General features: G+C 36.2%; 1 protein-coding gene across 1 annotated transcript in view; it reads right to left on the reverse strand.

Annotated features, from left to right (window-relative positions):
* Positions 1-27,543, reverse strand: part of CAPN13 (calpain 13) — a 100,129-nt gene that overhangs the window by 43,160 nt on the left and 29,426 nt on the right. Inside the window, 6 exon segments of the mRNA XM_012539847.2 lie at positions 3,768-3,853; positions 12,746-12,798; positions 15,600-15,775; positions 19,160-19,302; positions 24,420-24,538; positions 26,454-26,529. Coding sequence (XP_012395301.2) covers positions 3,768-3,853; positions 12,746-12,798; positions 15,600-15,775; positions 19,160-19,302; positions 24,420-24,538; positions 26,454-26,529 — 653 coding nt within the window.

The following is a 27,543-nucleotide window of genomic DNA, read 5'->3' on the forward strand; positions in this document are numbered from 1 at the left end:
CTCTAAGTGGGCATACTGCAATGCCAATTATGGCTGAGATTAGAGCACCTAGGGCCTCTTATTTCTCTCCAATTTGAGGAAATATAGTACCTGAATACAAACAAAAATCTAAAGGCTCCTAAGGCTTCCTGCAACTTCTACCCTGTCTGTCCGAAGACAAACATTTTCTTATCTGAAAGCTTCTGAAGTCCAGTGCTGGAATGGGCACTAGCAACCGAGGGGTCAACACACCATTGCCAGATTAATGTTCCTAAAATATCAATTTGAACAAAATGCTTCCATTCCTCTTATGTCCACACACCAAAAAAATTATATAAATCATCACTGCATCTCCTACTGCATATGGGATAATGTCTAAAAAAGCTTAACTGGGCACTTAAAGCCTTCCTCCTCTTGGATCCTGATCAGGACTTGGAGTCAGAAGACCTGCTTTCACACCCCAGCTCTGGGACACTGGGCAATCACTTTATTCTTCTGAGTTTCAGGTGCCTAACCTGTAAGATGGGGGGGAGAAGAGGGTTCTATGGGCTGACTTCTAACGTCCCTTCTAGTTCTAGATCTATGACCTGGTGACAATAATATATAGGACCAAGGAATGTAGAGAATTGTCTTGGTATATTAGCACTGGACGTAGAATAATTCCCTGCTTGTCCCTCCCCTGATTGTCAAGCACAAGGTTCCTTAGGAGAATTACACTTCTTCACATTCTATTAAATGTATTTACTCCATCTCTTTCCTGTCTCCAATTCTTAAATTTTAAAAAAGCAGCCAGTATAATAAAAATTACAATAATACTTAATTAACATACAAACATAATGTTGTATCACTCAAAATATGCTTTATAGAAGTAAATAAAATAAAAAATAACATTTATCTGCATTTATCTGTAGGAATAAATGAACAAGAATCTCAAGGAGACAAAATAGAATAAATGGATTTTAGTATTGTCAGGTCTCAAATTGTATTTTAAAGCAGTAATCATCAAAACAATTTGGCACTGGATAAAAAAATAGAAAAGTTGATAATAGAAACAATCTAGGTAATCAAGATCCCAAAGCAATCAAAGAACATTCTCAAAGATACAAATTTCTAGAGCAAAGACATTCTTCATAGGATCAGAATCAATAAAAACTTCTGAAAAAACTAGAGAGGAGTTTGGCAGGAAATAAGTTTCAGCAATTATCTCATATCACAAACTGAAATTAGGTCTAAATGGATAAATGACTACAATGTTAAAGGTTACATCTTTTTTTTTTTTAATTAGAGGGAAACAATAATAAATAATAGCATAGCATTTAAATAGCACCTACTATTTGTCAGGCACTGTGCTAAATGCTTTATAGATATTATCTCATGGGATATATGTACTATTATTATTCTGATTTTACAGTTGTAGAAACTGAGGTAGACAGGTTAAATGACTTGTCCATGGTCACTGTCTGAGGTTGGATTTTGGTGTTTCTAATTCGTGGCCCAACTCTATATCCTCTGCTCCACTGAATTGCATACTGTATGCTTATGGGAATATAAGGATCAGATGGATATGGATAAAGGGAAATTTTTAAATTAAGGGTAAAGGTAATTATAAAAAATTAAAAGGAAAATTTTGATTGTATAAATTCAAAAGCCTTCTAATGGAGAAAGACGTCATACAGCTACAATAAGAGATAATGTTGATGGGGGGAAATCTTTGTATTATTGACTCTGATAAAGAGCTGATATCCAAGATATAGTGGGGTATTTAGGTAAATATATGGGAACAAGAGTTACTTCCCAAATAGATAGCCAATGTACACTAATAGGCAATTTTGAAAGGAGGATTTACTATCAAAAAAACAAATAAAGGCATGCTATGAACAACTAAAAAAAAGAAATGCAAATAAAACAACTCTGAGGTTTTACTTCGCAAACTGGAAAAAAATGACAGATGCCAAAACTGGCATATGTTGGATGGGCTATTCCTATGGGGATTCTGATGTACTACTTGGTGGAGCTGTGAATTGATTCAACTGGTCTTCACTAGGAAAGTCATTAAATAATAATATGCCCATTGACCCAATAATATTACTATTGGGGATATTTGAATACAAATTGGATCAAATAGAGAAATCAGAATAAAAATACAAAATACATGCTCATTTCTTTAGGTGCTACACTGGAAATAAGTGGAAAATATTTTCCTTTATAGTTTCTTCTAAACTTCATTTGGTTCCTTAATTAATGGAATTACTATCATGTTTGTACCACAGCACCTCAGATGAGAGTGAGACTACAGGTCTGGTTGCAGTCTAAATCCTTCTTCAGACCTCCTTTAGGATCTTTCCTCCAGAGGAACTTGTGGGACAATTGTAACAGAGAGAGATTATACCTACACTGTATAGTTCCTAAAACAGAATTAGGACTAATGGTAGAATTTATATGAAAGATTTTTGTTTATTCTAAGTGTAATCCTATCTCAAAACCTTTGGTATGGGTCTGGCATGGAGTTGATGAGAGATAGAACTTCAGTTTTCAGAATTCATCCTCTGGGACTTCACCAACTTTTAATTTTCTTTGAGTATTAAGTCAGCTTCTAGCTTTGAGAAAGAAGATGGATGAAGACAATCCTATTGCAGTCTGCAGAAGGCAAAGGCTTGGAAAAAACATGAGGGAAGCTGGTAGTCTTCATTATGTCCCCATTCCCACTCAGGGAGCTGACTGAGAAATTATTTCACTCCACTGGGGAAAGCTCTTTCACTCTGTATTGTCTGGTGTATATTTTCTTATGTTTATATTCTTCAGTTTCTGTTTTGTTATTCATTTGGATAAATGTTTTTTTTTTTTTTTTTTTTTTTTTTGCTATTTTCTATGTATGTTCATTATGGAACTGGTATTTGGTGGAAAAGGGGTCAAGCCTTAGGATATGGAGCTTGAATACTCCTCTTTCCTAAAAATAACAAAGCAATTAGAAGTTAAATGGAAGCTGATCATATGTCTTAGAATTCTTAAGGGAGCAGATGCATATATTTCTAGTCTGCCACCCCTCTCTCTAAAGAGAGCAGAATGACATTCAACCCCCAATTTCTGACTTCCCCTAATGGTAGGAATAAAAGTCTTGTTTGGAGCATTGTTTTGGAGAAGAGTTAGGGAGAAAAGGGCTAGAGATGTTTACTCTCTCTACCTCCAGCTACAACAACAGCCCCCTTACAACATGTAAAGTCCTTGCACACATTTGGGGATTCTCTATTTATCTTCCTATATAAAGAAGAACTTTCTAATAAAGTTGCAGGAAAATAGAATGGAAAACCTCATAGGAGAGAGGCTCCTTGAAACTGATGGTGCTTGAGTAAAACCTAGTTGAACATTTGCTAGGATATTGTAGAGAATATTCATTTATTGGGATAGATGGCTGCTTAATTTTCCTCTGGATTTTAAGATTTTATTATGCTATGATCTCTCTCTTCCTAGAATTACCATAGCAAGTTGCATGAGTGACAGAGGAAAAGACAAAAAAAAAACAGGAGAGTAGATAAAAAGTAAGAAAAAGAGAGAAAACCTGAGAGGGAGCATATGTAATTTATATACTCACACAAGAAGCTGTAGCAAGATGGAAGCTATGACAGATGTGACTTGGGACATGCTTGATGAGAAAATTTGCATGGGTAATCTTTGGGCAGAGAGAAACATCATGCCTTTTAGAAGGAAAAGATTCCTGAAACACCATGGTTTTACTCCCAGTGGTAGAAGCAAGGATATATATATATATATATATATATATAAACCCATACTTATCACTCCAACGTCCTGTCCATTCTTTTTCACCCCAAGGGTTCCACAATCGAATGAGTTCTTCCTGGCAGGTATCCAAACTAATCTATGGGAAAAGAACAAAGAAATAAAAGAAGAATAGTTAGCAGAAAGATGGGGAATATACCTCCAAGGATTAATTTAACTTCTGACTTCATTTGGCTACAGTCAAACCTTTATTTTTTAAAAAAATGAAGCAAAGGGGAAAATCAATATTTCTCTGCTGTGTTGTGCTGAAATGAGGCAGAAGAAAAATTATGCTCTCCCTCATCTCCTTTCTTTGCTTAACTGAACTTGCAGGGAGCTCTCCCTTGGCAGGTGTCACCTTTCTGATTCAGTACAATTGGTCATATGGACTTGAAGAATGTAGAGATTTAGTAGCATTGGATTGCAGCTATAGATTCAATGAGCTAAAACTTTAAGAAGCAACCCCCCCCCCCCCGTGATTCTTTCAGAATCAGCAAATTAAGCCTCACAAATTCTCCTCCTTCTTGGGATCTATTTTCTGTATTCAAATCACTATGGTCAGGAAGGGGTAAAGAAGAAGCAAAAGACCTGCTACCCAGAACCAAAGACCACTATTCCTGGATCTCTTTCCAATTTCCGGATTTCAAAAATGGGGAGGTTTACTCTGACCAGTATCACAGAATCTCAGAGTTAGAGGTGATACTCTGACAGCCATTTTCTCTACAGTACCTCTGACATGTTAGCATCTAGCCTTTTCTTGAAAAACTCTAGTGAAGGGGATCTCTCAGAGGTGTTGGGATGAGGATTTGTACTACAGTACAATAGAAATCAATCAATTAACAAGCAATTATTAAGAGATTTATATAGTCCAGGTACTGTGACATGCACGGGGGAATACAAATACAAAGAATTAAACAATCTCTGCTCTTAAGGATTTCACATTCTAGTAGATGTTTGACTTGAAATCATGGTTCTTCAGTTGGACTAGATGACTGAAAAATTGCTTCTAGCTTGACATCTATGATGCTATGATCTTATTTGATTCCTTACTTTCAAAACATATTTATCACTCTTATTTTAACTCTTTGATCCAGGAATTAATGAAGGAGCCTGAGTTACTTTTTAGTATCATATTCCCTAATCACCTGTTTTTAATAAGTTAAACAGTAAGGAGACATTTTGGTTCTTTCAAATTCTAAATTAATCCTTGGGATGGTAGACCAGTGTAGTTGTTGCCTAATATAATATGTAAATATCCATTCATTAGAACATGTTCATTATTGTTTTTCCTAGTTCCAACCCATATTGAAGCTTGGGAAATATGTTTCTGGGAAATAAGTAATGGATCCTCTTGCCTTCTTCAGATCATGTAAAATTGTTCTCTATTTCATGAAGGCTTTGTGGCGATAAAACCTTTTTATTTGTCTGCTGAGCTGGAGCTGAGTATGCATATGAGAGGTTTTCATAAAAAAAATCTTGTTCTCCTCTGCTCTGGTAACTTTTGAGTAGGGAAAATTCCTTTAAGTTTCCATGTGAGGAGAAAAATGGTAGTTTTCATTGTCTTTTTTATCCAGCCAGCCACTATTGGTTTGGGAACATAAGGTATCTGCACTCTTGGTGTTCTTCTTTTTTCATAATTTTAGGTATATGAATATCCCAAGATGAGAATGCTTAGACACACAATGAGATTAAAAGGTCCATGAAAGCCATTTAAGGTCCAACTAATAATCAGGTCTCAGAATCAATGGAAGAAGCTATGTTGTTTGAATTGTTTCAGGGCATAAGTTTATTTTGGGGTTTTCTTGGCAAAGATACTAGTGGCTTGCCATTCCTTTTCCAACTCACTTTGCTGGTGAGGAAACTGAGGCAAGTAGGATTCAGTGACTTGTCTAGGATCATGTAAGTAGTGTCTGAGGCCAAATTTGAATTTAGGGAAGTGACTCTTCCTGACTCTAAACCTGGTATTCTATCCACTGCTCTTTACTAAGCTGCCATGAGTGGGAATGGTAGTAGATTTTTAGTGAAGAAAGTGAGTAACAGTTCTTGAGAACAATCTACTGAGCCCAGCCCAGTTATGAGTCAACCCAGCTGAGCAAGGTGGAAACTGAACCACTGGCCATGCCATAATGAGATGTCAATAAATCAAGGCATTTATTAAGCATTTATTATGTTCCAGGCACTGTGTACACTGGGAATACAAATACAAGCAAAAGGAAAGCAGTTTCTACCCTTAACAAACTTACATTCTCACGGGAGAAGACAACTCATAAATGGCAGCTAGTAGAAGAGTGAAGGAAGTAAGTTCTTGACCCCTCTTCATCATAAGGGAGAAGTAAACTTGATGGAAGAACAGAGCTGCTGAGCCAGGATGTTGCTCCAGCTTTAAGATGGGCTAAATGTACTATTGAGACACTTGAAATTTTAAATCCAGTCTCCTCAAGGACCAACTGTGCTTTCCAGTTTGAAGGGATGTCTCTGTATTTCTGTGCTCATTATATATACATTCTCAGGAAATATTCATTTGTCAAACCTAGTTGATATCAATTGATATTCAGGAGATATTAAGTGCTTTAAAAAAGTTATTGGAAAGTATATTGGGGGAGACTTGAAAATAACAGAATTTTCAGATTATCCCTAGTACCCAGAGTGGAGAAGTTATCCCTCTCTGAAAACCTGATCTGTCAGTTGAAAAAATGAGCTACATCAACAATCTCTCTCTCTCCCTCTGTTCTTTATGATTGAGAGGTTAGATGAATTAAGGAGTAATCACTTTATTACTGAACATTGCCCTGATATGCTATTGTCCTTACTGTGCTGTTTATAAGAAAAGACAATGGTCCACTGAGGAGGACTTGGAGAGGTGACTCACTGAGGGAAGGGAAGATGATCCCACACCAAGGAGACTGAGATGCAGGATGAAACTGCTGGGGAGGGAGGAAGGGAGAAGAGATCATTCAGACTTTGTAGGGAATTGAAAGGAAGACAGCAGTTGAGAAAAATCTGAGAAGACCCTAAAATGAAGAAATCCTAAATGGGGAGCCAAAAGAGCACTGAGTACAGGGCCAAATGACTATTATTTGAGGGATCGCCTGTACTGAAGTAGGCAAGGGATGTTTTAGACTAAGGAAAAAGAAAAGGGTCTAAATCCCAGGACCATCATATTATATAGAGAGGAAATTTCCTAAGCTTGGCAATGGAATTTAGCTTGATAGGCCTTCCTTTTGGAGGCTGCCCTGGAGTGGTGCATTCCTTCAAAGTCAGTGATTTTATATATATATGTATATATGCATTTTATACACACACACACACACACACACACACACACACACACACATTATTCCCAAACATCTTTGCCTGCTATATTACTCGAAATTCCTCTATTAGAGAGTTGTTCTGTTGTATTAAAATACATTTTCATTCCTAAAATCATTATTTAGGATACAAATACTCTGACAAAAGTAATTACATTATTAGGTATTTTAAACCTGTATGTGAATTACTTAATTAAATGGTTTCCCTGTGTTTGAAGCTTGACACTACAGGAATGATAGCTATATCAAATTTTCAAGATCATCTAATTTCATCCCCTTATTTGAGATGAATATGGAATATGGAGATTTGGGAGGTCACTTGAGAAAAAAAACTTTGCTTGTTTCATAATTTTGTCTCCAACTAGTCTAGGAAAAAGTAATAGGCCATTAGTATGACAGGTCCTGACATCTACTGCCTGAGAAGTACCTGTTTTGCTATCTGGGGATCATTGGTGGTATTCTGTCAAGAGACCTATGCCCCAATTATTTTTGTTTTCTCTCTGGTCAGCAGAATGATAGAAAGGCTCTCTGAGACTGGAACGATCACTTTCCTATGTTGACCCCACCTCAAACTTCATGTCCTTGAATCATTTTCCCATATTTCCTCAGAGTTCTTCCAGGACTCTGATGTCAGGTCCAAGTGCAATGTTCCATTATCTTTGATAGAGAAAAATGTGTTGTAATAAGTTTTGCAAAATTCCCCCTTTTTTTTTGGCTAGTAATCTTCTCAATTTCATTCCTGAATGCCTTTGGGATGACTTGGATTTTTTAAAAATAATAAGTTTTCTTTATGTAAAAGTAAGGGTTATTGAATTAATCAATCACCTACCTATCTCCACTTGTGCCCTACTTAAAATGACTAACCCTGATGCCTTTATCAGGTGAAAACACCCCGATTGAATCAATTTGTAAAAGAAATTAAATGAATGAGTCATAACTTCTAGTGACCAGACTGACTTGCCAGTGAGAATGGGAGCTGGGATAGTAGTGCTAGTAGTTTTACTATATTTAGATTAATTTTACTTGCCACTGAATCTCTCTGCATTATGAGACAATACTATTTAGAATTATCTGTCATTGTTTTTCATAAAACTTTGTAGACAAATTAATATTCTAACCCAGCATTGTCTTTGGCAATCTCCCTCCATTGGATAAGTGAAGGAGCAGGGAAGCTGTAACAAGCATTTATTAAGTGCCTACTATGTGCCTTGCACTTTATAGATATCATCTCATTTGTTTTATCAAATGCTTTATGACCAAGGCCCTTTCTGGACTTTTTGGATCTCCTTGTAGAAATTATTTTTACATTGGCTTAACTTCTGAATAAAATTATTATAATTGGTGTTGATGTCACCTACCTTTACATTTGTTGTATTACATAATATAATATAAAGATTTCTGTAAAGTTAATACAGTTCTTAAAAATAAATTATAAATAATTTAGAGCTTATGATATTGTGCATCATCTTTCAAATTTTTGTCTATTTATTGAATTTTTTTGTTGATATCGTTTGTAATTTAAATTATTTTTTGAAAGAAGAAAGAAAGAAATCATATTCTAGAGAAAGACTTAACTAGATTTCCTCAGAAACTTACTACTAAAGAATTGCATGGGCACTGGGAGGAAAAAAGACCAATGATTCAGAAATAGTTTGAAAACAAGGCCAAAAGAACTATCCAATTATTCACCTGGTTGCTCCAAGTGAGTGATTTTCTATGTTTGGTGAGTAATAAAGAAAGCCAATTTCATTTATCATCCTACCTATGTATCTAGGGATTGGAGGTGGGTAAGAAAGACTGGAGAATAAACAGACAAAACATTTGTGAGCAAGCATAATCCTTAAATTTATTAGTTAAGGCATTTTATTTTTTCTTCAAATTATTAGACCTATTCCAGAGTTAGGGCATCAGTTTCTTTGGATAATTTGTTCTGGGGCTCATGAAAGTTGTTAAACTTTTGTTAAACTTTCTGTTGTGGTATTCTTTGGCAGGAAAAGTTATATCACTACCCAAAGTTTATGGATAATTAGTTCAAATAGTTAAAACCTGTCATTTGTCATTTCACTGAAGCAATCTAGAACATAAGTACATCTTGAAACATGTAAGTGAACTCTTTTCTATGATTACATGATGCTTCTTTTAATAGATAACTAGAGAAAATAATTTATTTTATCCAAATTTTCTTCATCCATAAAATGAAAGAATAAGATCAGATGATCTCAAAAGTAAGGCAAATGATGTAGTATAGATAACTTACAGCAATCCATTGTCATAGCTAGAGAAACTACTCATGGTGGGTCAGAGAATCATTTAGAACTTTAGATTTAGAAATTTAGATTTAGAACTGGAAGAAACCTCAGAAATTGTTTCATCTAATACACTAATTTTACAGAGGATGAAATTGCGATCCACAGTGGAGATATTAATTGATCAAGTACACAAAAGCTGGTGAATTCAGAAACTCTGATTCAAAATTCTGTGTTATTTCTAGTCAGTAATAATACTTTGTCACTATTATCATCTCTGTAAACCAAGGGCAAACTTATCACTCCTAAACAGGACTTCTTTTTTTAAAATAATATTTTATTTTTTCCAATTGTTGGACTTGGATTGTTGATAGTTTTCAACATTCAATTTTTATAAAATGTGTTCCAATTTTTTCTGCTTTCCTTTCTTACCAAGACAGCAGGCAATCTGATATAAGTTAAATATGTTCAGTCCTTTTAAACATTTCTATATTTGTCATATTGTGCAAGAAAAAGCAGATCAAAAGGGAAAAAACCACGAGAAAGAAAAAAAAAACAAGAGAACAAACAACAATAACAAAGATAAAAATACTATGCTTTGATGCAGTCTCCATAGTTCTCTTTCTGAATACAGATGGCATTTTCCATCATGTCTATTGGAATTGCCTTGAATCACTGTATTGTTAAAAAAGAGCCAAGTCCAACACAGTTGATCATCATATAATCTTGTTATTATAGTGTACAGTGTTCCCTTAATTCTGCTCATCAGCATCAGTCTATGCAAGACTTTTCTGAAATCAGCTTCCTTATTATTTCTTATAGAATAATAATATTCTATTACATTCATATACTATAATATTCAACCATTTTCTAACTTCTGGACATCCATTCACTTTCCAGTTCCTTGCCATTACAAATAAGGCTGCTATAAACATTTTTGCACTTGTGCATCTTTTTCTGTTTTATAATATCTTTTGAATATAGACCTAGTAGAGACACTGGTGCTTCAAAGAGAAAGCACATTTTAATAGCTCTTTAGGTATAGTTCCAAATTGCTCTCCAGAATGCTTGGATCATTTCTCAACTTCACTAACAATGCATTTGTGCTAGACAGGACTTGTTAATAAAGGGTTAAGGATGTCTGGCCCTAGAGTTATATAGAGGACTTTTATACTAAGGTACCTCATAAATGATTATAAATTGCAAAGGTTTTCAATTTAACTCTAGGGGTCTCTAAATGGAACATTGACTGTAAATGCTCTGTATGGTCATGGCTCTGCTTTGCCCAGCACTTCTTGATCAAATTTATACCCTAATAAGAAAGGCAGGGATTCTAGTACTTTATTCTTTCTATCTTATGGATCAGTTTGTCAAAATAAAAATAATGAAATTACTTTTTTTTCTCAGCTTGTTAGAATAGAACTTTGGATACCAGGTTCATTTAACCTGCAGATATCTGAATCTCATGGATACCCTAAGAGCTTAGAGTTAGAGATAAAATGGACTTTAGAGGACAAATGGTTAAATTCTGTCATTTTTACCATGAAGTAACTGAAGGCCCCCAAATTGAAATGATTTGTCAAAAGACCCAGAAGTAATGTGTCAGAAATGGAATTTGAATTTAGGACCTCTATGATTCTAAAGCCTTTATGGTGTACCTCATTTTAATGTCCCTGGCCATCAGGAAACTTTCTCAGGTCTAAGAAATAGCTTATTTATTTATTTTAATTTTTATCTATCTATCTGTTTATTCACTCACTCATTCATTCATTCATTCATTCATTCATTTATTCATCTATTTATTTCTTTATTGTTACCATTCCAATGTATTGGAGAAGTAAGTCTATGAGGTAGAAAACTTAGTAAGAGGTGATGTGATATAATGGAAAAACTCATTAGACTTCAAGTTCCTTGAAGGAAGGAACTAACTATTGCCTCCTTTTGTATCTCCAGCATTTAGCACAGTACTTGGCACTTATTAGTTATTGTTATTTTTCAGTCATTTCAGTTGTAGGCAACTCCTCATGACCCCATTTGAGGTTTTCTTGGCAAAGATAATAGAATGGTTTGCCATTTCTCCAGCTCATTCTACAGATGAGGAACTGAGGCAAATGGAATTGTGACTTGCCCAGGATCACATATCTAGTGTCTGAAGCTTGATTTGAACTCAGGAAGATGAACCTTCCTGAATCTAGGCCTAGCACTCTATTCATAGTACCACCTCGTGGTTTTGGCACATAGTAGGTACTTAATAAAAATGTATTAATTGAAAGCTAAGAAATCTGCTTTCTGACTAGAAAGATCTGCCTGTTACTAATTAGCTGTAAAATCTTGGGAACTCTTAAATCTTAGTTTCCTCGTCATGAAGAGATGGACCCAGATGATCTTTAAGATTTCCAATGCTGAAGTTTTACTAATCTCTGGTTTTCTGCATACTAAGTGAATCACCCACAGATACCTATTTTTGTTGTGTTGACAGTATTCTCATCTTTCTCTTCCAAGCATTTGGTAGTTTGCAAGTCTCTGTAGGACTTCCTAACTTTTTAGGCTGCTTTATATTCTGGGAAGGGTTATTTCACCTGCATTTTAAAGGCAATATGCCCCTAAGAAAAGTAAATGGTTTTTACATTCTTTCCTTTCCAGACTATCTAGGTTTTTGTTCACCCACAAAGACTAGCTCCCTATAGAGGAGACATTGGGATAATGTGTGATTTTTGGCTAATGGGTTTAATTGTAATGTCTGTCTCAAGATACTGTGAGAAAGTATTTGAGCATTGGGTTTGTTCTGTCCTCTAGGAGACAGTGGCATCTTCCAGTTGGGTATAATGTTGATAGACAAGATGACAAAATAGATAGACTGCATGCATCTGTTTTTTTTTTTTTTTTTTTTTCGATTTGATGGGTAGGCTCAGGGATGGAAGATATTTGACTTCTTAAAGCAACTCTGATAGAATCCTTAACTTCCTTCAAAGTTCAGTTCAAATGCCACTTCTCAAATCAGTTGTCTGTCCATTCTCCCCACACCAACCAGCCCCCAGAAATCATTTGATTTTAGTTTTTTTTAATGTGTTGCCTATGGTATATATACATCTTCCCATTAGAATGGGAACTTCTTGAAGGCAAGTGTTCTTTCACTTTGTCTTCGAGTCTCCAGAGCTCAGAATAATAAGTGCTTGTTGATTAATTGTTAATTGCTTGATAAGTATAACAGATGCTGGCTATCAGGAATATTAAGAAATTAAATCCTTGTTCACATCAGAAGGACATGGATGTAAAACAAGTCAGAGGTAGTGTTTGAACCCTAGTCCTTTTATTCCAGAACCTTATAATAAACTTTTTACTGAAATTTTATGCTAGTGGCAGTTGTAAGGACCTCACCCCACTCCAAATCCAAGTTACTCCAGCTACCAAAAGGAGAAGAGAAGATTCTCTTACCTTTGCACTTCCTGTCACTGTATAGGCATGATTATTCACTAGTCCGAATTTCTCTACAATGTTTGAAGGCTTCAAGAGAAAAAAAAATAGTAAGACAAAAGATTTAGTCTCAGAACTGATTTGTTATACAGTAACACAAACAAGGCAACATATAAGCATTTGTATCTTTGCAGGCAGGATGATTTCCATTGATTAGCAACAGAACTGAAAAGAAGATTGCATGTTCCTGGGACCTCTTTAATTATACAATCTCACCTGAATAATAAACTAGATGCTTGCTTTCAAATATACCATATCTTTTCATTCAACATTGGGATAGAAAAATAGATATTAAGTGCCTCTTATATGACAACCATCCTGCTAACTATCATGGGAATATCAGCAGAAGTGAGACATGGTCCTTATGCTCAAGGAGATTTTTAAAAAAAATTTAGTCAGAAAATTTAAAAACAAGTATACAAAAATGATGATAACGATGATTGAGTATCCCTATCTTCCCAGGCTGGAAGTGCAGTGACAAATCATGGATTGATTCCTATTACTAATTGATGTAAGAGTTCAACCTGATCCATTTTTGACTTGGACCAGTTTGTCCCCTTCTTAGGTAACCTGATAGACTTAGTCACTGTAGCTCAGAACACCTCAGTTTATTTTTTATTTTTTTGGAATTTATTTATTTATTTTTGAATAACTTTTTATTGACAGAACCTATGCCAGGGTAATTTTTTACAACACTATCCCTTGCACTCACTTCTGTTCCAATTTTTCCCCTCCCACAGATGGCAAGTAATCCTATACATGTTAAATAGGTTACAGTAGATCTTGGATACAATATATGAGAACACCTCAGTTTAAGAGACCTAGCATCATCAGCCTTTATGATAGATCACCATATACCACCAGGTCCAGCATAAATAAACATTGCACAATGTAGTGTATAATAAGTATAAAAGAGAGGTAAAAAAAAAAAAGCTATGTTAATCTATAATAGGAAGAAATAACTCTGGTCAAGTGAAGGGTAGAGCAGGAAAGGCTTTTTAGAGGACACAGCATTTGAGTTGGGTTTTGAAACATGTAGAGAAAGTAAACAAGACCACCCAGGCTCTAGTCCTACTAGTTATTATTGGAGGGTGTAGAGGAGGAAAGAAGAGGGAAGACTTTATAGAAATATGATATGATGCAGGTAAAAGTGAAGAGATGGACAAACATGGGACATGTTCAAATAATGACAAGATAGAATTTCACAGGCGAGAAACACTTCAGGGGAATCTACTCTAACCCATACTGGAAAAAAAAGCCACCACTGCATCACACCCAATAAATGGTCATCCACTCTTCACTTGTAGACTTCCAACAAGGAGAAACATCTTTTAAGGTAGCCCATTGCACTCTAGTTTTTAGGAAGTTTCCCCTGACATTAAGTCTAAAATTTATATCTTTGCAAGTTCCACTCACTGCTTCTGGTTATGTGCTTTAGGATTAAACAGATTATAATTAATCCTTCTTCTGTTAGAGAGGTCTTTAAGTACTTGAAGATAACTCTGCTGTTCTTGCTGAGCTTTCCCTTCTTCAAATTAGATATCCCCCATTCCCTCATTGAATCACTGTATATCAAGCACTGTCCAAGGGCAGCCATTCTCAAAGTGTGCTTTAGGGGCCCTTCAGGGTTCCTAAGACTTTTTCAGAGGGTCTGTGAAAACAAAATTATTTTCATAATAATACTAAAACATTTAAAATTTCATATGGTAAATATTGTTATACTTAAACCACATAAATAAGAACTCTTTAGGAGGATCCTCAATAATTTTTAAGGGATCCTCAGACCAAAAAGTTTGAGAACCACCAGTCTTAAGAAACTGTTTTTCTAATTTTGGACAATTCAAACTGATTCCTTATACAAAGATATTTCTAGAATAGATAAGAACAATTCAGTTATTCTAGCTTGATTGCAATTCTCCCTGAAGAACATCTATGTTGCTTTGCTCTAATTCTATTTTCATAAAGCAACTATTTCATTTCATAATTTAGTTGCCAGTGTAGCCTTATTTATTAAGATTAGGTATCTTTTGCAGACAATAGGTATTAGTTCTTATATCACTATAAATGAATAAGCTGACATTCTACTTTATCCACAAGAGTCTTGTTGAGTTGAATTAGCAAAAACTTCACTCCCAGATTCTGGTTTCTGGGGAACTGATAAAACTGTGCTTGGTACTGAAAATCCTACATCCAAACTCTGAACTCCAGGGGAACTCACCAAGGGTAGTCCAGTTTAACTGGGACTTAAGGGCCATGCAGAGAAGGAGTGGGAGTTAAGACTCCAAATGTAGTGTGTGGTCAGAGAAAAGACTTTGAATATCAAGGTAAAATCTTTTACTTTATTCTATAGGTCATCTTGCATGGATTTTCATTAGGAAAGTGATGTAATAAAAAAACTATGCATTAAAAGATTAACTGCTAGTACTGCGTGGCAGTGACTGGAGGGGCAAGCAACTGGAGCTAAAATTCAAGTTTTGAGGCTGTCATAATAATTTTCTTGGACTGGATCTGAGATTGCCTTGGGTTAATAGAGTAATAGATCTAGAGATGGAAAGGTGCTCCAAGGCCATCTAAGCCAACCCTCTCATTTTATAGATGAGAAAAGAGGTCCAGAGTGGTTTATGTAGTAAGTGGCAGAGGTCAAGTTTGAATTCAATCCTCTCATTTAAGAGTCAATATTCATTTTATTATGTCATATTGTGAAGATTTAGGGGAAATGAAGGCCTCTAACACAGTCTAGTACTTTGACTTCAGCAAGACAGGACAATCAGATTTAGAATGCAGTGGTTCAACATGGCAAAGCCCCCACTGGTACTTACATCTGCAATCCCACATGTTATTAGTGAGCCAGATTGTTCAGCAACTTGCAAATTCTTGAACAGATTGGGATGGACTTCTTTAAGATTGACTTTTGTGACCACCCATCCTGTCAATTCCACCAATGAATCAATCGTGTAGCCATAATGCAATTGGGAATAGGAGCCATGAAGCCTGTCAACGAGAAATAGAAATTGGCTTCATGAGATACTCAGAGTTCAGAAATAAACTTAATTAATTGAGTCTTATTAGCATTGTCCCTTTAAGAAGAAGCATGGCATAGTAAAGAGAAAGCTGGTCTCAGAGTCAGGAAGATCAGGCTCTATTTCAATTTGACACTTACTATATACATCACCCTGAGCAAGTCACTTAACTTCAAGTCAACCTTTATCATCAATTGTCTTTTGGGCATCTTGAATAAGACTATAATTTGAAGAGAAAATATTGATCTATATTGGCAGGGGAGATATTTCCTTTTTTCCTATAACAATAAAATAACAAATTTGAGTCCAAACAAGATATTCTCCAAGCAAATACTTGTCCCATATATTATTAAACAAGGCTCACAAATTCTCAAGCCATGGAGGTAAAGTATTTAAATGTAATTCAAATTAACAAATATTTAGTAGATATTTGTCATGTGCAATAATAAACTTACATTCTATTAGGAGATATGAACACAGCTGAGAATATACAAAATGATTTCAAAATGGAAGGAATATTTTTGCCAACTAGAATATAGGGAATTGGGAAAAGTCTTCTCTAGGAGCTTTGCTTTCAAGGAAGGTACACATCCGCAAAGGCACAGAAATGGCAGAGAGTGTGACTTGTACAATCAGAAAGTCATTTGAGCTAGAAAGTAGAATGGATGAAAAGGGAATAATATGAAATAAAAGTGGCAAAGTAGATGAGAACCAAATCATGAAAGATTATACATACTAGGATATGTATTTACCTAGAAACAATAGGGAACCATAGCAGGTTTTTTGAATAGGGGACTAATACCATCAGATATGTGTTTTAGAGATATCATATTGGCAATCTGTATGGAAGACAGATTGGAAAGGAGAGATATTTCAATAATCCAGGCAATAAGTGATAGTCTGGATGAGGATAGGAAGGTATATGAGTACAGGGAAGGAGATGGATGCGAGATGTGCAGGTTAAATTAATAAGATTTGGCAAATGATGGGATGTGCTTATGGAAACAAAAAAGATTGTTCCAAAGTTGTGGGCATAAGTGACTAGGAAAAGGTGACATTCCAATCCAAGGGATGTACAGAGAAGGAAAGAATTTAAGGAAACTATCACGAGTTCTGTTTTGGACAAGTTGAGTTTGATATGTAACTGGCATTTCCTAGAGGATATGTTCTCTCTCTTTGTCTCTCTGTCTGTCTGTCTGTCTGTCTGTCTCTGTCTCTGTCTCTCTCTGTCTGTCTCTCTCTCAGTCTTTCTCTCTCTCTCTCTCTCTCTCTCTCTCTGTCTTTCTTTCTCTCTCTCAGTCTCTCTCTCTCTCTCTCTCTCTCTCTCTCTCTCTCTTTCTCTCTGTGTGTGTGTCCATCTCTGTCTCTGTGTCTCTCTCTATGTCTTTGTCTCCATTGATTTATATTTCCTGGTCTACAGTTGTCTATCACCACTTGCCTTTTGGACTTCTTGAACTGGATATTCAGCAAGCTTTATAAACTCATCACGTTCAAAATAGAAATCATTATCTTTCTGCCAAAATCCATTAGCAATTTCCCATCCCCTTTTCCTCTGAGATTCTCTCCCATTTCCATAGTGTAGCTTGTATTACACTTGTTTATCTGTAGTTTCCTTCCTTAGAATATCAGCTCCTTGAGGGTAGAGACAACATTTTTGCTTTTCTTTGTATTACCTGCACTTAACACAGTAGCTGGCACATGCAAGTGTTTAATAAATACTTGCTGATTGATCTATCAATTCCTTCTAAGTACAACTGTCTTTGAGTCTTCTTAATGTCTCAATGACCTATTTCTATTTCTGCAACATGGAGATTGCATAGGAAGCTAGTCACGATTCTTTTAAAAATCTTTATTTATTTAATTATTATTATTATTATTTTTTTGCTGAGGCAGTTGGGGTTAAATGACTTGCCCAGGGTCAAGCTAGGAAGTGTTAAGTGTCTGGAGTCAAATTTGAACTCAGGTCCTCCTGAATTCAAGGCTGGTGCTCTATTCATTGCACCACCTAGCTGCCCCTGGTCATGATTCTTAAGTTCTATGCTGAAGGTTTTTATACTAGAAACAAAAAAGAGATAGGACTCAAACTCAGGTTTCTTGATATCCATTCCCTAGCTTTTGAAACATTTCTACTTCTAGAAAAAGAAAGTAGGGACATGCTATATTTGGGCAACTTTTTAGGGTTGGGATGTCAGATTCTGGGACTCATTATCTCATACTTCATATTTCAGAATTATGGATTCATTTTCTAAGTCAATCAACTCAGTGGTCAAAAGGGGTTAAAATCATTGGGCAAATTCTCATTCTTTTGTGGAACATATGGGATTCCCATGAATCTCTCAGAAGTGAATTATCTTCATTAATCACTGGATTCAATAATAGTAATTGTTATTAGCTGGACATAGGTCTTGAATTCCAATAAATTTTCATTTTGACATATCTCCTTGAAAATATTCTTAGACATTTCTCATAGGCTGGTTCAAAGGACAGTTAAAAACAAACACACAGTTTGCTGGGATTGTGATGTTCACCTGTAGTTCTTGATACCAAAGAGGCTGAGATCGATGCATACTTGAATTATGAAATACAGGAGGACTAAAGTCAGGTGTCCACTCTAAGTCTGGCACCAATATTAGGGATCCCCAGAAAGGAATGGAGATGATTAAGAATGCAAGTGAATCATTTGTTTGCCTAAGAAGGGAAAACTAGTTTAAGTTGTAAACAGAATAGTTCAAAGTTTTGGCTATATTAAAAGCAGGGTTGAGCCATGAGTGGCCACCACATTTCTAGCTTGGTCTGAGAAAGAGAGATCCCAACCATTAAATAAATGAGCAAATAAATGAACAAATAACTGAATGAATAGATGAATGAATGAATAATGAATAAGGAAGCAAATAAATGATTAAAAGTAGTCAGTTGAGAGGGTCAAAAGTGAGTAGAAATTCTAATAAAGAAATGTCTTACTAGTTTCTCATTGCGATGTTATGTAATGTGACATTGGTTAGAGTGCTAGATCTAGACACAAGAAGTACTGGCCAGGTTCTGACTTTAACACTTATTAGCTCTGTGACTATGAATAAAATAGAATAATAAGTGAATTGTAAACAGGGAAAAGTCACTATCTTAACTACAGGGCAGGGAAGCTTATACTCTTTGATGCCAAAGGGCATTCTGCAGCTGATTCAACTCCCTAATTTCCTTTCCTTCTCCCCCCTCCCCAAAAGGCATGTCTAACAAACAACAGGTTTGCCTAAGGACTAATGAGATTTGCCATATCACAAATAATGCAGCTGGGTAAATACAACCATTCAGGAAAGTGAAGAGAAAAGGAAGGTTGGAAATTCCAGGATATGCTTACTTGGCATAAGCCTTCTCAAGCAAGCAGGGCCAAAATTCATTGTTCCCTCTTCGAGGATGTACAAACAGGTATTTTCTATTAATTGATTCCACAGGGAGCCGGTCATCAACCACCACATCCACCCATTGTCCACATTGCCAAAACTGAAAGAGAAAAGAGAGAAATTCCCAACCAGAATGACTCCAATTTATATTAAGCCCTGGTTCAAATGAGAGAATAATTGTTAAGTTCTTAGCACAAATTCTGGGACATTTTAAGTACTGTATAAATGTTGTTATACTACTACTACTACTACTACTACTACTACTACTACTACTACTACTTACTACTACTACTACTACTATTACTACTACTACTACTACTACTACTACTACTGCTTCTGTTGCTGCTGCTGATATTACTACTGCTGCTGCTGCTGCTGCTACTCCAATAGTGATTGCCAGCACTGTATGATTTTGGCCAAATCTGGCTATTTCTCTAAGTTTCAGGTCAATAGACTTCCACCTGCCTGTGAGTTAAGAATTTTTTACATTAAAAACAAAACAAAACAAAAACTCTTTGATCTGCCGGCCAAATCTAGCCTATTGCTTGTTTTTGTATGGCTCACATTTCTTCTTCCCTCAAATTATTTGTTTTTAACATTCTTTAAAAAAAAATTAACTTAGAATTTCTCTTTCTTCCTCTAGTCCCTCCCCCATGCATCAAAAAGGCAAGCAATATGATATTAATTATACATGCAAAATTATATAAAATATATTTCCATATTAACCATTTTGCAATTTTTAAAAAGCAAGAAATCATAATTCAGAAACAGTGTGAGTTTCCTGTCCAACCCACCCTCTTATATCCAAAACACATATACAGGAGGAAGAACCTAGGCTCTGGAGGGAGGATACTCATATAAAGGGACTGAGGACAAAATTCAGGGATTACATTTTGGAGAGAAATAAATACAGGATCATCATAATGGCAGTGAGAAGGGAAAAAGAAAATCCCATAATGGCATTTTGTGATGAGCATTCAAAGACTAGAGTCTAGGTTTTATGGACTTGGTTCCTAATGCCAAAGTCTGTTTATTAGAGGGAGGAAAATCCACCTCTGATGGATATATAGCTGGAATGTCCAGAAGCTATTGATTATTGTCACTTTTGGAGATAATATGAATGAACAGTAAAGTTTTAATTCCCCTCTTTCTTTTTTCCTGCTACTGGTAGACATATTCTAGAAGAATTTTCTGTTTCTTTAAACTGCTTCTAATTCCTGATTTCTTTCAGACTGGTCACAAATAATGTGATTCACATCTCTTTATTATTTGCCTACAGGGAGACTGCAATAGAAGAAGTCAGAAAATAGCTTGGAATATACAGAATTAAAGAAAACAGTAGTCTAAAATGTTGTGGTGCTTTTTTCTTTTCTTATATGAGTTGAGCTGAGAGAGAATCTTGTGGGTTTGATTTTATTAATAATTCATATCAGTTTTTTTTCTACTCTAAGACCAGCCATCTCTTCATTTCCCCCCTGGCTATTTTTTTATTCCAAATAAATTCCCTTCCCAGTCCTTATTCCCAACCCCTGTCAGCTTCCTTAGGTGTATTCTTTCTCTCCATTTGATTTTAAGTTTCTGGAGGACAGGATTTTGTCTTTCTTTTTTTGATTTTGTTTCTCCATTATTTAGTGTGATACCTGGCATACAGTAGGTACTTAATAAATGTTTATTGACCAACTCATATAAGTTCCTAAATAATAGAAAATGAAACATCATATTACTCATAATACTTTCTCTCTATGCTACTGAGCCACAAATAAGCAATATTCAGGTATCACATAGCACTAGGATTTCAATGAAACTTCCTAAAGTCAGAGTAGATCAAGGAAACTTATGATTTGGGCTACTCATTGAAAAGAGAAAGGTGTAAAGCATGACTGTACCCAGGAGGTGGGTGAAATTCTGAAAGCAAAAGAAAAAAAAGAGAACAAATATTGCTGCCTTTATATTTTTTCATTCAAATCTTGTCTTATAGCACTTTTTGGTTACAAAAGTATATGCAAAATAGATACAAAATACACAAAAGGTGATTTTTAGAGAGAAGTATTAGCATTGTGCTCAACAAGACTGCTAGGTGGCTTGAATTGAGTTTTAAAAGAAAGTCATCCCTAAAAGGTTACAGAGGAAAATAATAGATTTTAGGAATTAAAAACAACCTACACAGACCTTACAGGGTTGGTTTGAGGTAAGTGCTTTAAGGCAATTAGGTGGGCTAATACATGAAGTGCATTTTTAAGAGCCAGGAAGAGCTGAGTTTGAATTCTGTCTCACTCCCTTGCTAGCTATGACCCTGAGCAAGGTTAAATGACTTAAAAGAGATCATTTAACTTCTTTTAGCCTCAGTTTCCTCATTTGCAAAATGGGAATAATAATGGCATCTTATATAGGATCAAGTGAGATAATATAGATAAAGCAATATGCAAACCTTAAATGTTAAATGTTAGCTATTATTGTCACTACTAATAGAAGTTGCTGAATATTGTTGTTTGTCTTTCATTGTTGAAACCAGGGAGGTGATGTCAATACATGCAAGTGAATTGTATTTAAGGGAGGGAGGGTTATGCAAGGTCACCTGCCTCACTTTCCCCTTCAGAGCTACCAGGGTCCAGTGGCCACATATAGATCAAGATGACTGGAGATGGTCCTGGATGAAATGAGAGATCTTGTACTTTTTAAGGTAAATGTAGCAGAAATGCAAAGTTTGTGTCAATATAAAGAAAAACTTCCTGACAAAGAGAACTGTCCAAACTGGAAATAGTTGGTTCAGGAAGTAGCTGGAGGTCCTTAAGCATATCCTGAATTACTGTTTGACTGATGTGAGAAACAGGATTCATGTTTCCGCCAGGAGGGAGGCTCAGTTCTCTCTGAGGTCTCTTCTAATTCAAGGATTTTATAATTCTAGATGAGCTTTCCAGGGTCACATAATAAGTCAGAAGTGAAGCCAAGAACAGAACATAAATCTTGGTCTTAGCTAATAATAACTTGCATTTCTACAACTTTATAAGGTGTTTTCCCTAATGTAATATGGTGATGCCAGTCTAATTTTAGGTGTAGGAGTATAATAATTACAAATGACAAAATCCAGAAAGTTGACAACTTGCTCAAGTTAGAGGCAATAGATGGCAATGGGAATGACTATTCTTTGTAGTCACTTTCTACTTTCTCATGCTACTCCCTACTCTACCACACTGCAAATCAGGACAGACTCAATGACAAATTCACCTGCCAAAGACCCTGGAAACTGGTGCAGGATCTTTGTCTCAATGTCTCAAACAAACTAAACTGGGTTTGCTGCTCAAAATCTTCCTATGTGCCTTTGCCAGTATAACAGGAGTAGCTGTAGACATTATTAAATACCTGTCTTTTGTAGGGTACTATGTGAGTTCTGAGACTATAAGGGAAGGAAGTGAACAATTATTAAGTGACTCCTATGTGCCAGGAGGCAGCCAGGTAACTCAGTGGATAGAGCATGAGACTTGAACGCAAGAACATCTGAGTTAAAATCCAGTCTCAGACACTCGTTAGCCCTTTAACTCTGGGAAAGTCACTTAACCTATCTTTGTCCTAAACCACTGGAGAAGGAAATAGCAAACTGCTCCAGTATCTTTGCCAAGGAAATCCCAGGGACAATGTTGGTGGGCTAGAGTCACAAAGAGTCAGACACCACTGAACAACAATGTTCTAGGAACTGTGCGAAGCACTTTATAGATATTATCCTATTTAATTCTCACAAAAAACCCAAGAAGGTGCTATTATTCTTCCCATTTTGCAGTTTAGGAAACTGAGGCAGACAGAGTTAAGTGTCCAGAATTGTATAATTAAAAAGCATAAGGGAACGTATTTTATCTCAGACTTTAGGTTTGGTCTCATGGAAAAAGAATTCAGAGAACCTGAATTTGAATCCCCTCTGCAATGCTAACTCTCTGTGACACTGGAAAGGTCACTTCCTCCTTTCTTGGCCTTAGTTTCCTCATTTGCAAGTGAAGGGTTTCTCTGGTTGGACTCTGAGCTAAAACTAAGATTTGATGATCTGAATCTTTCCATTAAGGGGGAGGCCGCACAAGCAAAGTAACATGGTGGAGGAAGAGCGACCCCAGCCATCATCTGTTTATAAATGAAGTGGAACCCTCTTCAGGACTGTCTGGGCAGCTGGAGGTCACAGATGTTCTCCTGGCAGAGCAAGCTGAGGATGTGCTCTGAGAAAGCGGAGGGTGAGGTAAGGACGTCGCCAGAGACGACACAAAGATGTTTTCACAGTGATTAGTAAAGCAGCATCATTCAGGCTCTACAGTGTGGCTGAGGCATTGTTCAAGCAGTAAGAAATATATGTGGGGAGAAGGGCAGCCCATGGGGGCTGGGTTGGAAGGCAAGAGAAGTATCTTTAGTACCATGAAAGCACCATAGAAAATATTGAGAATGCTGTCATGTATCCCAGAAGACTGTGGCAGAGAAAAAACACCACTGAATCTTAATGAGGAGACTTAGGTTCAAATCTTAGATCTTTTCACTAACTCACTGTGGGACTTTGGGTAGATCCTACCCCCTCTGAAGGGCCTCAGAGGCTTCATCTAGAACATACAGAGGCAGGACATCAAGATCTCTTCCACCAATGTTCTGTAGTTTCTTCCCCCTTAACAATCAACAACACTTATCAACACTTATGGGTCAGGTACTGTGCTAAGCACTAGGGCATAAAAAATCAAGTTAATAAAAAGAAATTAAGTATTTACAGTGGACCAGGGTAGGGTTCTTCCTCCTATGGATTTGGATCATGAGACCTGAGAGTCCTCCAGTCCAATCAACTTATTTCATAAGTAAGGGAACTGAGACTCAGAGAGGGAAATGGCTTCACAGGACCACTGCCTTTCAGGGTTGGAAGGTATCTAGTCTACTCCATCCTAGGTCACCCATTTTTTGTCTTATTTTCTTTACTTGTCTCAATACTTGTAAGGTACAGTGCTTAATAAATGCTAGTTGGCTGGTTTCCATATAGCCAACATAGGATTTGTCCATTCAGTCTTTGTCTGAAGAACTTCAAGGAAGTAATGTCTAGTGCTTTCTTAAGAAGGTAATATGTATCTAGAATAGGATTCAAAATTCAGTTCTTCCTGACTCCAAGTTAAACATTCTTAGTTATCATACTATGTCACATCATGGATGCCTTTTAACTTCTTGATATTTTTCAGTGTAGAATAAGCAGATGAACATACATACCTGGAAATGGAAAATCCCTGCATATCCTGCTGTGAAGCTTTGGTTTATGGGAATGATCTTTGCCAGAAGTTTGGGTTTGTGGGTTAAAGAGCCCAGTGCTGCTAGAAACCAGCAGTCACCTGTCAAAAGACAGAAAAATTATTTGTAGAATCTAATTTCAAGGAATAAGAGGCATTTCAATGGACACTTACTCCAACCTGTATTTGACCAAGAATTCCTGTCACAGCATCCTCAGCAAGTAGTCATCTGGCCTCCCTCAAGGCTCCCAGTAATGATGGGAACCCCTCATCATTTCTCAAAGTATCCCATTCCCTTCCTGAACAATTTCATTTACCACTAAGTTTCTTCCTGATCCAATTGAAGCATCACCTTGTCATAGGAATTCTATATCATGAATATTTCATTACCTTCTCCCAAAATTAGAGGACCTAAATCTAGGAAGGACTTTGGAGGTGGTTCAGAAAGATTGGTTGAGTTTCCCAAGACCATGTATTCAGTCCATAGCAGGACCAGAATGGAAACTCTTTTGACTGAAAACAGAACTCTTCCCAGTGGATTACACATTTTATGCTACACTGTTTCTCTCAACACATGTGATTCATGATCCTATATTTTCTCTCTGACCGTATGTCTGAATTTTGGGATGAATTTTTATTGTCCATGTCTAGGAGAAACAGATGAGAGGTAGATTCACCCCCAAGAAGAGGTCAGAGGATCATATCATTCCCAAAGAGTGAACATATATGTCATAGCCCAAAGGACCTCAGTTTGTTATATTAGCTTAAAATGCAGAAGAACCTTTGATGATGTCAAACAATCAATCAAGAAAATTTATTAAGTGCCTACTCTGTAGGGAATATCAGAACCACGTAAAATACAAAGCTATATTCTCTCCTGCCAGTGGAAAGTATTTAATGTTGGTCTTTTGTGACACTATAATACCTTCTTTACAAAATTGTTATATTTCTAGGGATACTAGCTTCCCTCACACTCCACTATCCACAAGATTCCACTATCTACAAGACTCCCCTTTGGTGCTTTTCCTGGAATTCTCAAGAATCAATTTAGGTTCTTAATGTTTTTAAAAAAATACATTTTTGTTGTTACCTTTTGTTTCTATATTGCTTAAAGTCCCCCTTTACAAATTCTTTTTGAAATCTAGCCATATAAATCTTCTAGGATTTTAGTGGTATAAAAGAACTACTGGGGTGTGAAGTTCCTCTTCCAAAAGACCATTTTAAACTATTTTTTTAATTAATAAAAACTAATTCCCTCTTTCTCCCAATACCCGCCTTTCTTGAAAAAAAAAGGAAAAGAAAAAGAGAATCCCTGTTAACAAAAGGAAACCAAAGCCCCATAATGTTATGTTCAAAATATAGTTACACTGAACTCTGTCTTGGTCAGAGCACATCTAAAGTAGGTGGTATAGTGGATTGAGGGCCAGCCTGGAGTAGGAGGACCTGAGTTCAAATCTGACCTCAGGCACTTTAATACTTCCTAGCTGTGTGACTTTGGGCAAGTCACTTAACCTTCATTATCTTAAAAATAAAAAAGAGATTCAATGATTAGTGGGTAAAAGTAGCAAAGAATCTTGATGATAGGAAATACTTTTAAATAACAGAAACCATCAAATAAAATGGAAGCTCTAGGATACAAATCCCTGCCTTCTGGGATTGTACATTATAACCAGATTAAGGTGTGTGGAGAAAGTATAAAATGGCTGGAAAGATAAGAATGGCCTAGGCTGGGAAGAGCTTTAGAGCTATAAAAGTCATTAATTAAATCTGAACCAGACTTTGAGGGAGGACAGACTGTGGCCTCAATTATCTCAAGTCTCTTCTGATTTGGAAGCTTTACTTATAATGATTCTTTGCTCTCTTAAATCACCTGCACTTCTCGTATTGCAGGTTGGGATGCTCTAGTCAAGTAGGGGTTTGAGAAAAAACCTCCCCAATCCATCCTCCCTGGTGGGCCTAAGTTGTGCGGCTATGGCTTCAGAATCCATACCTGGAAAGGAAAATGCCATGATCTTACCTGCTTTTCCTTGTCGAATATCAAATTTGCTGATGCCATCCAGAATAAAGTGAGGGAACTCAGTCCCTAATAATTCCTTTAAAAAAAAGAAAACTCCATGACTAAGATATTTTCATACCAATAAGACCTGGTAAGATATTTTGGAGGATAATGAAGTTATTCTTAACTAGGTGTTTAAAATCTCATTTGAGAGCTTTTAGCTCAGTTGTCAGATTTTACCTTTAACAATCAATCAACATTTATTAAATGTCTACTATGGGCCGGGATATGGTGCTAAGGACTGGGGATATAAAAAGAGCTCCAAGAAATGTCACTTTGTTAGCAGCAGTTACTGAGCAGACTGGCAATGTGAGGTTAAGTAATATTCAGAAACAACAAGAATCTAAGCCTTATGTAATAATTTGTGAACAAAAGAGTTGCTCTTGGTTGACCTGAGTTATCTCACTCCTAATAAGAGAGTTCCTTTATCTTGTGTATTATCTGGTATATTCTTATCTCTATACTTTGTCTGATTTCTGTTTGCTTTCATCTTGGATGAATGGATTTATTTGCTATTCCCTACATATGAAACTGGCACGGTGCCAGCTATATAAATTGGGAGTGTCTTCCCTGTTGGATAAAACAATCAGGATTGCAGCTTAACCTAAAATTATACCCCCTAGACCAATAACATCTGGAGGGCAGATGTAATTTTAGCCTAGTACTTCCTCTCTTGGAAGAGCAGAATGGCCGATGCTTGACAACAATATCTTTTTTTCCTTCTTAGCAGGAAGCAAAGTATCCCATCAAGAAGTGTTTGCAGGGTACTTACTGTTGTAGGATTCTCAAGGAATTATTTTTAAATTTAAAATGTGAGCATTCAAACATTGAAAATCAGCAAATGCTATAAATTAGGACTCGTTGTTAAACATTCACCTATACACCTATATAGGTGCAGGAGACTCTGGAAACATCTCTTCATGCCTCCCTTGAATCTATATATAGAAAAAACCATGTGAACACAACCTAAATAAGTAACAAGGCACACTTATCCCTTACACTGGCCTAGTAGGTCTCTCATTCCCAAATCAAATATCATTATTCTGTTAAA

Source organism: Sarcophilus harrisii, chromosome 2 (genome assembly GCF_902635505.1).
Source record: "Sarcophilus harrisii chromosome 2, mSarHar1.11, whole genome shotgun sequence".
NCBI lineage: Eukaryota > Metazoa > Chordata > Mammalia > Dasyuromorphia > Dasyuridae > Sarcophilus > Sarcophilus harrisii.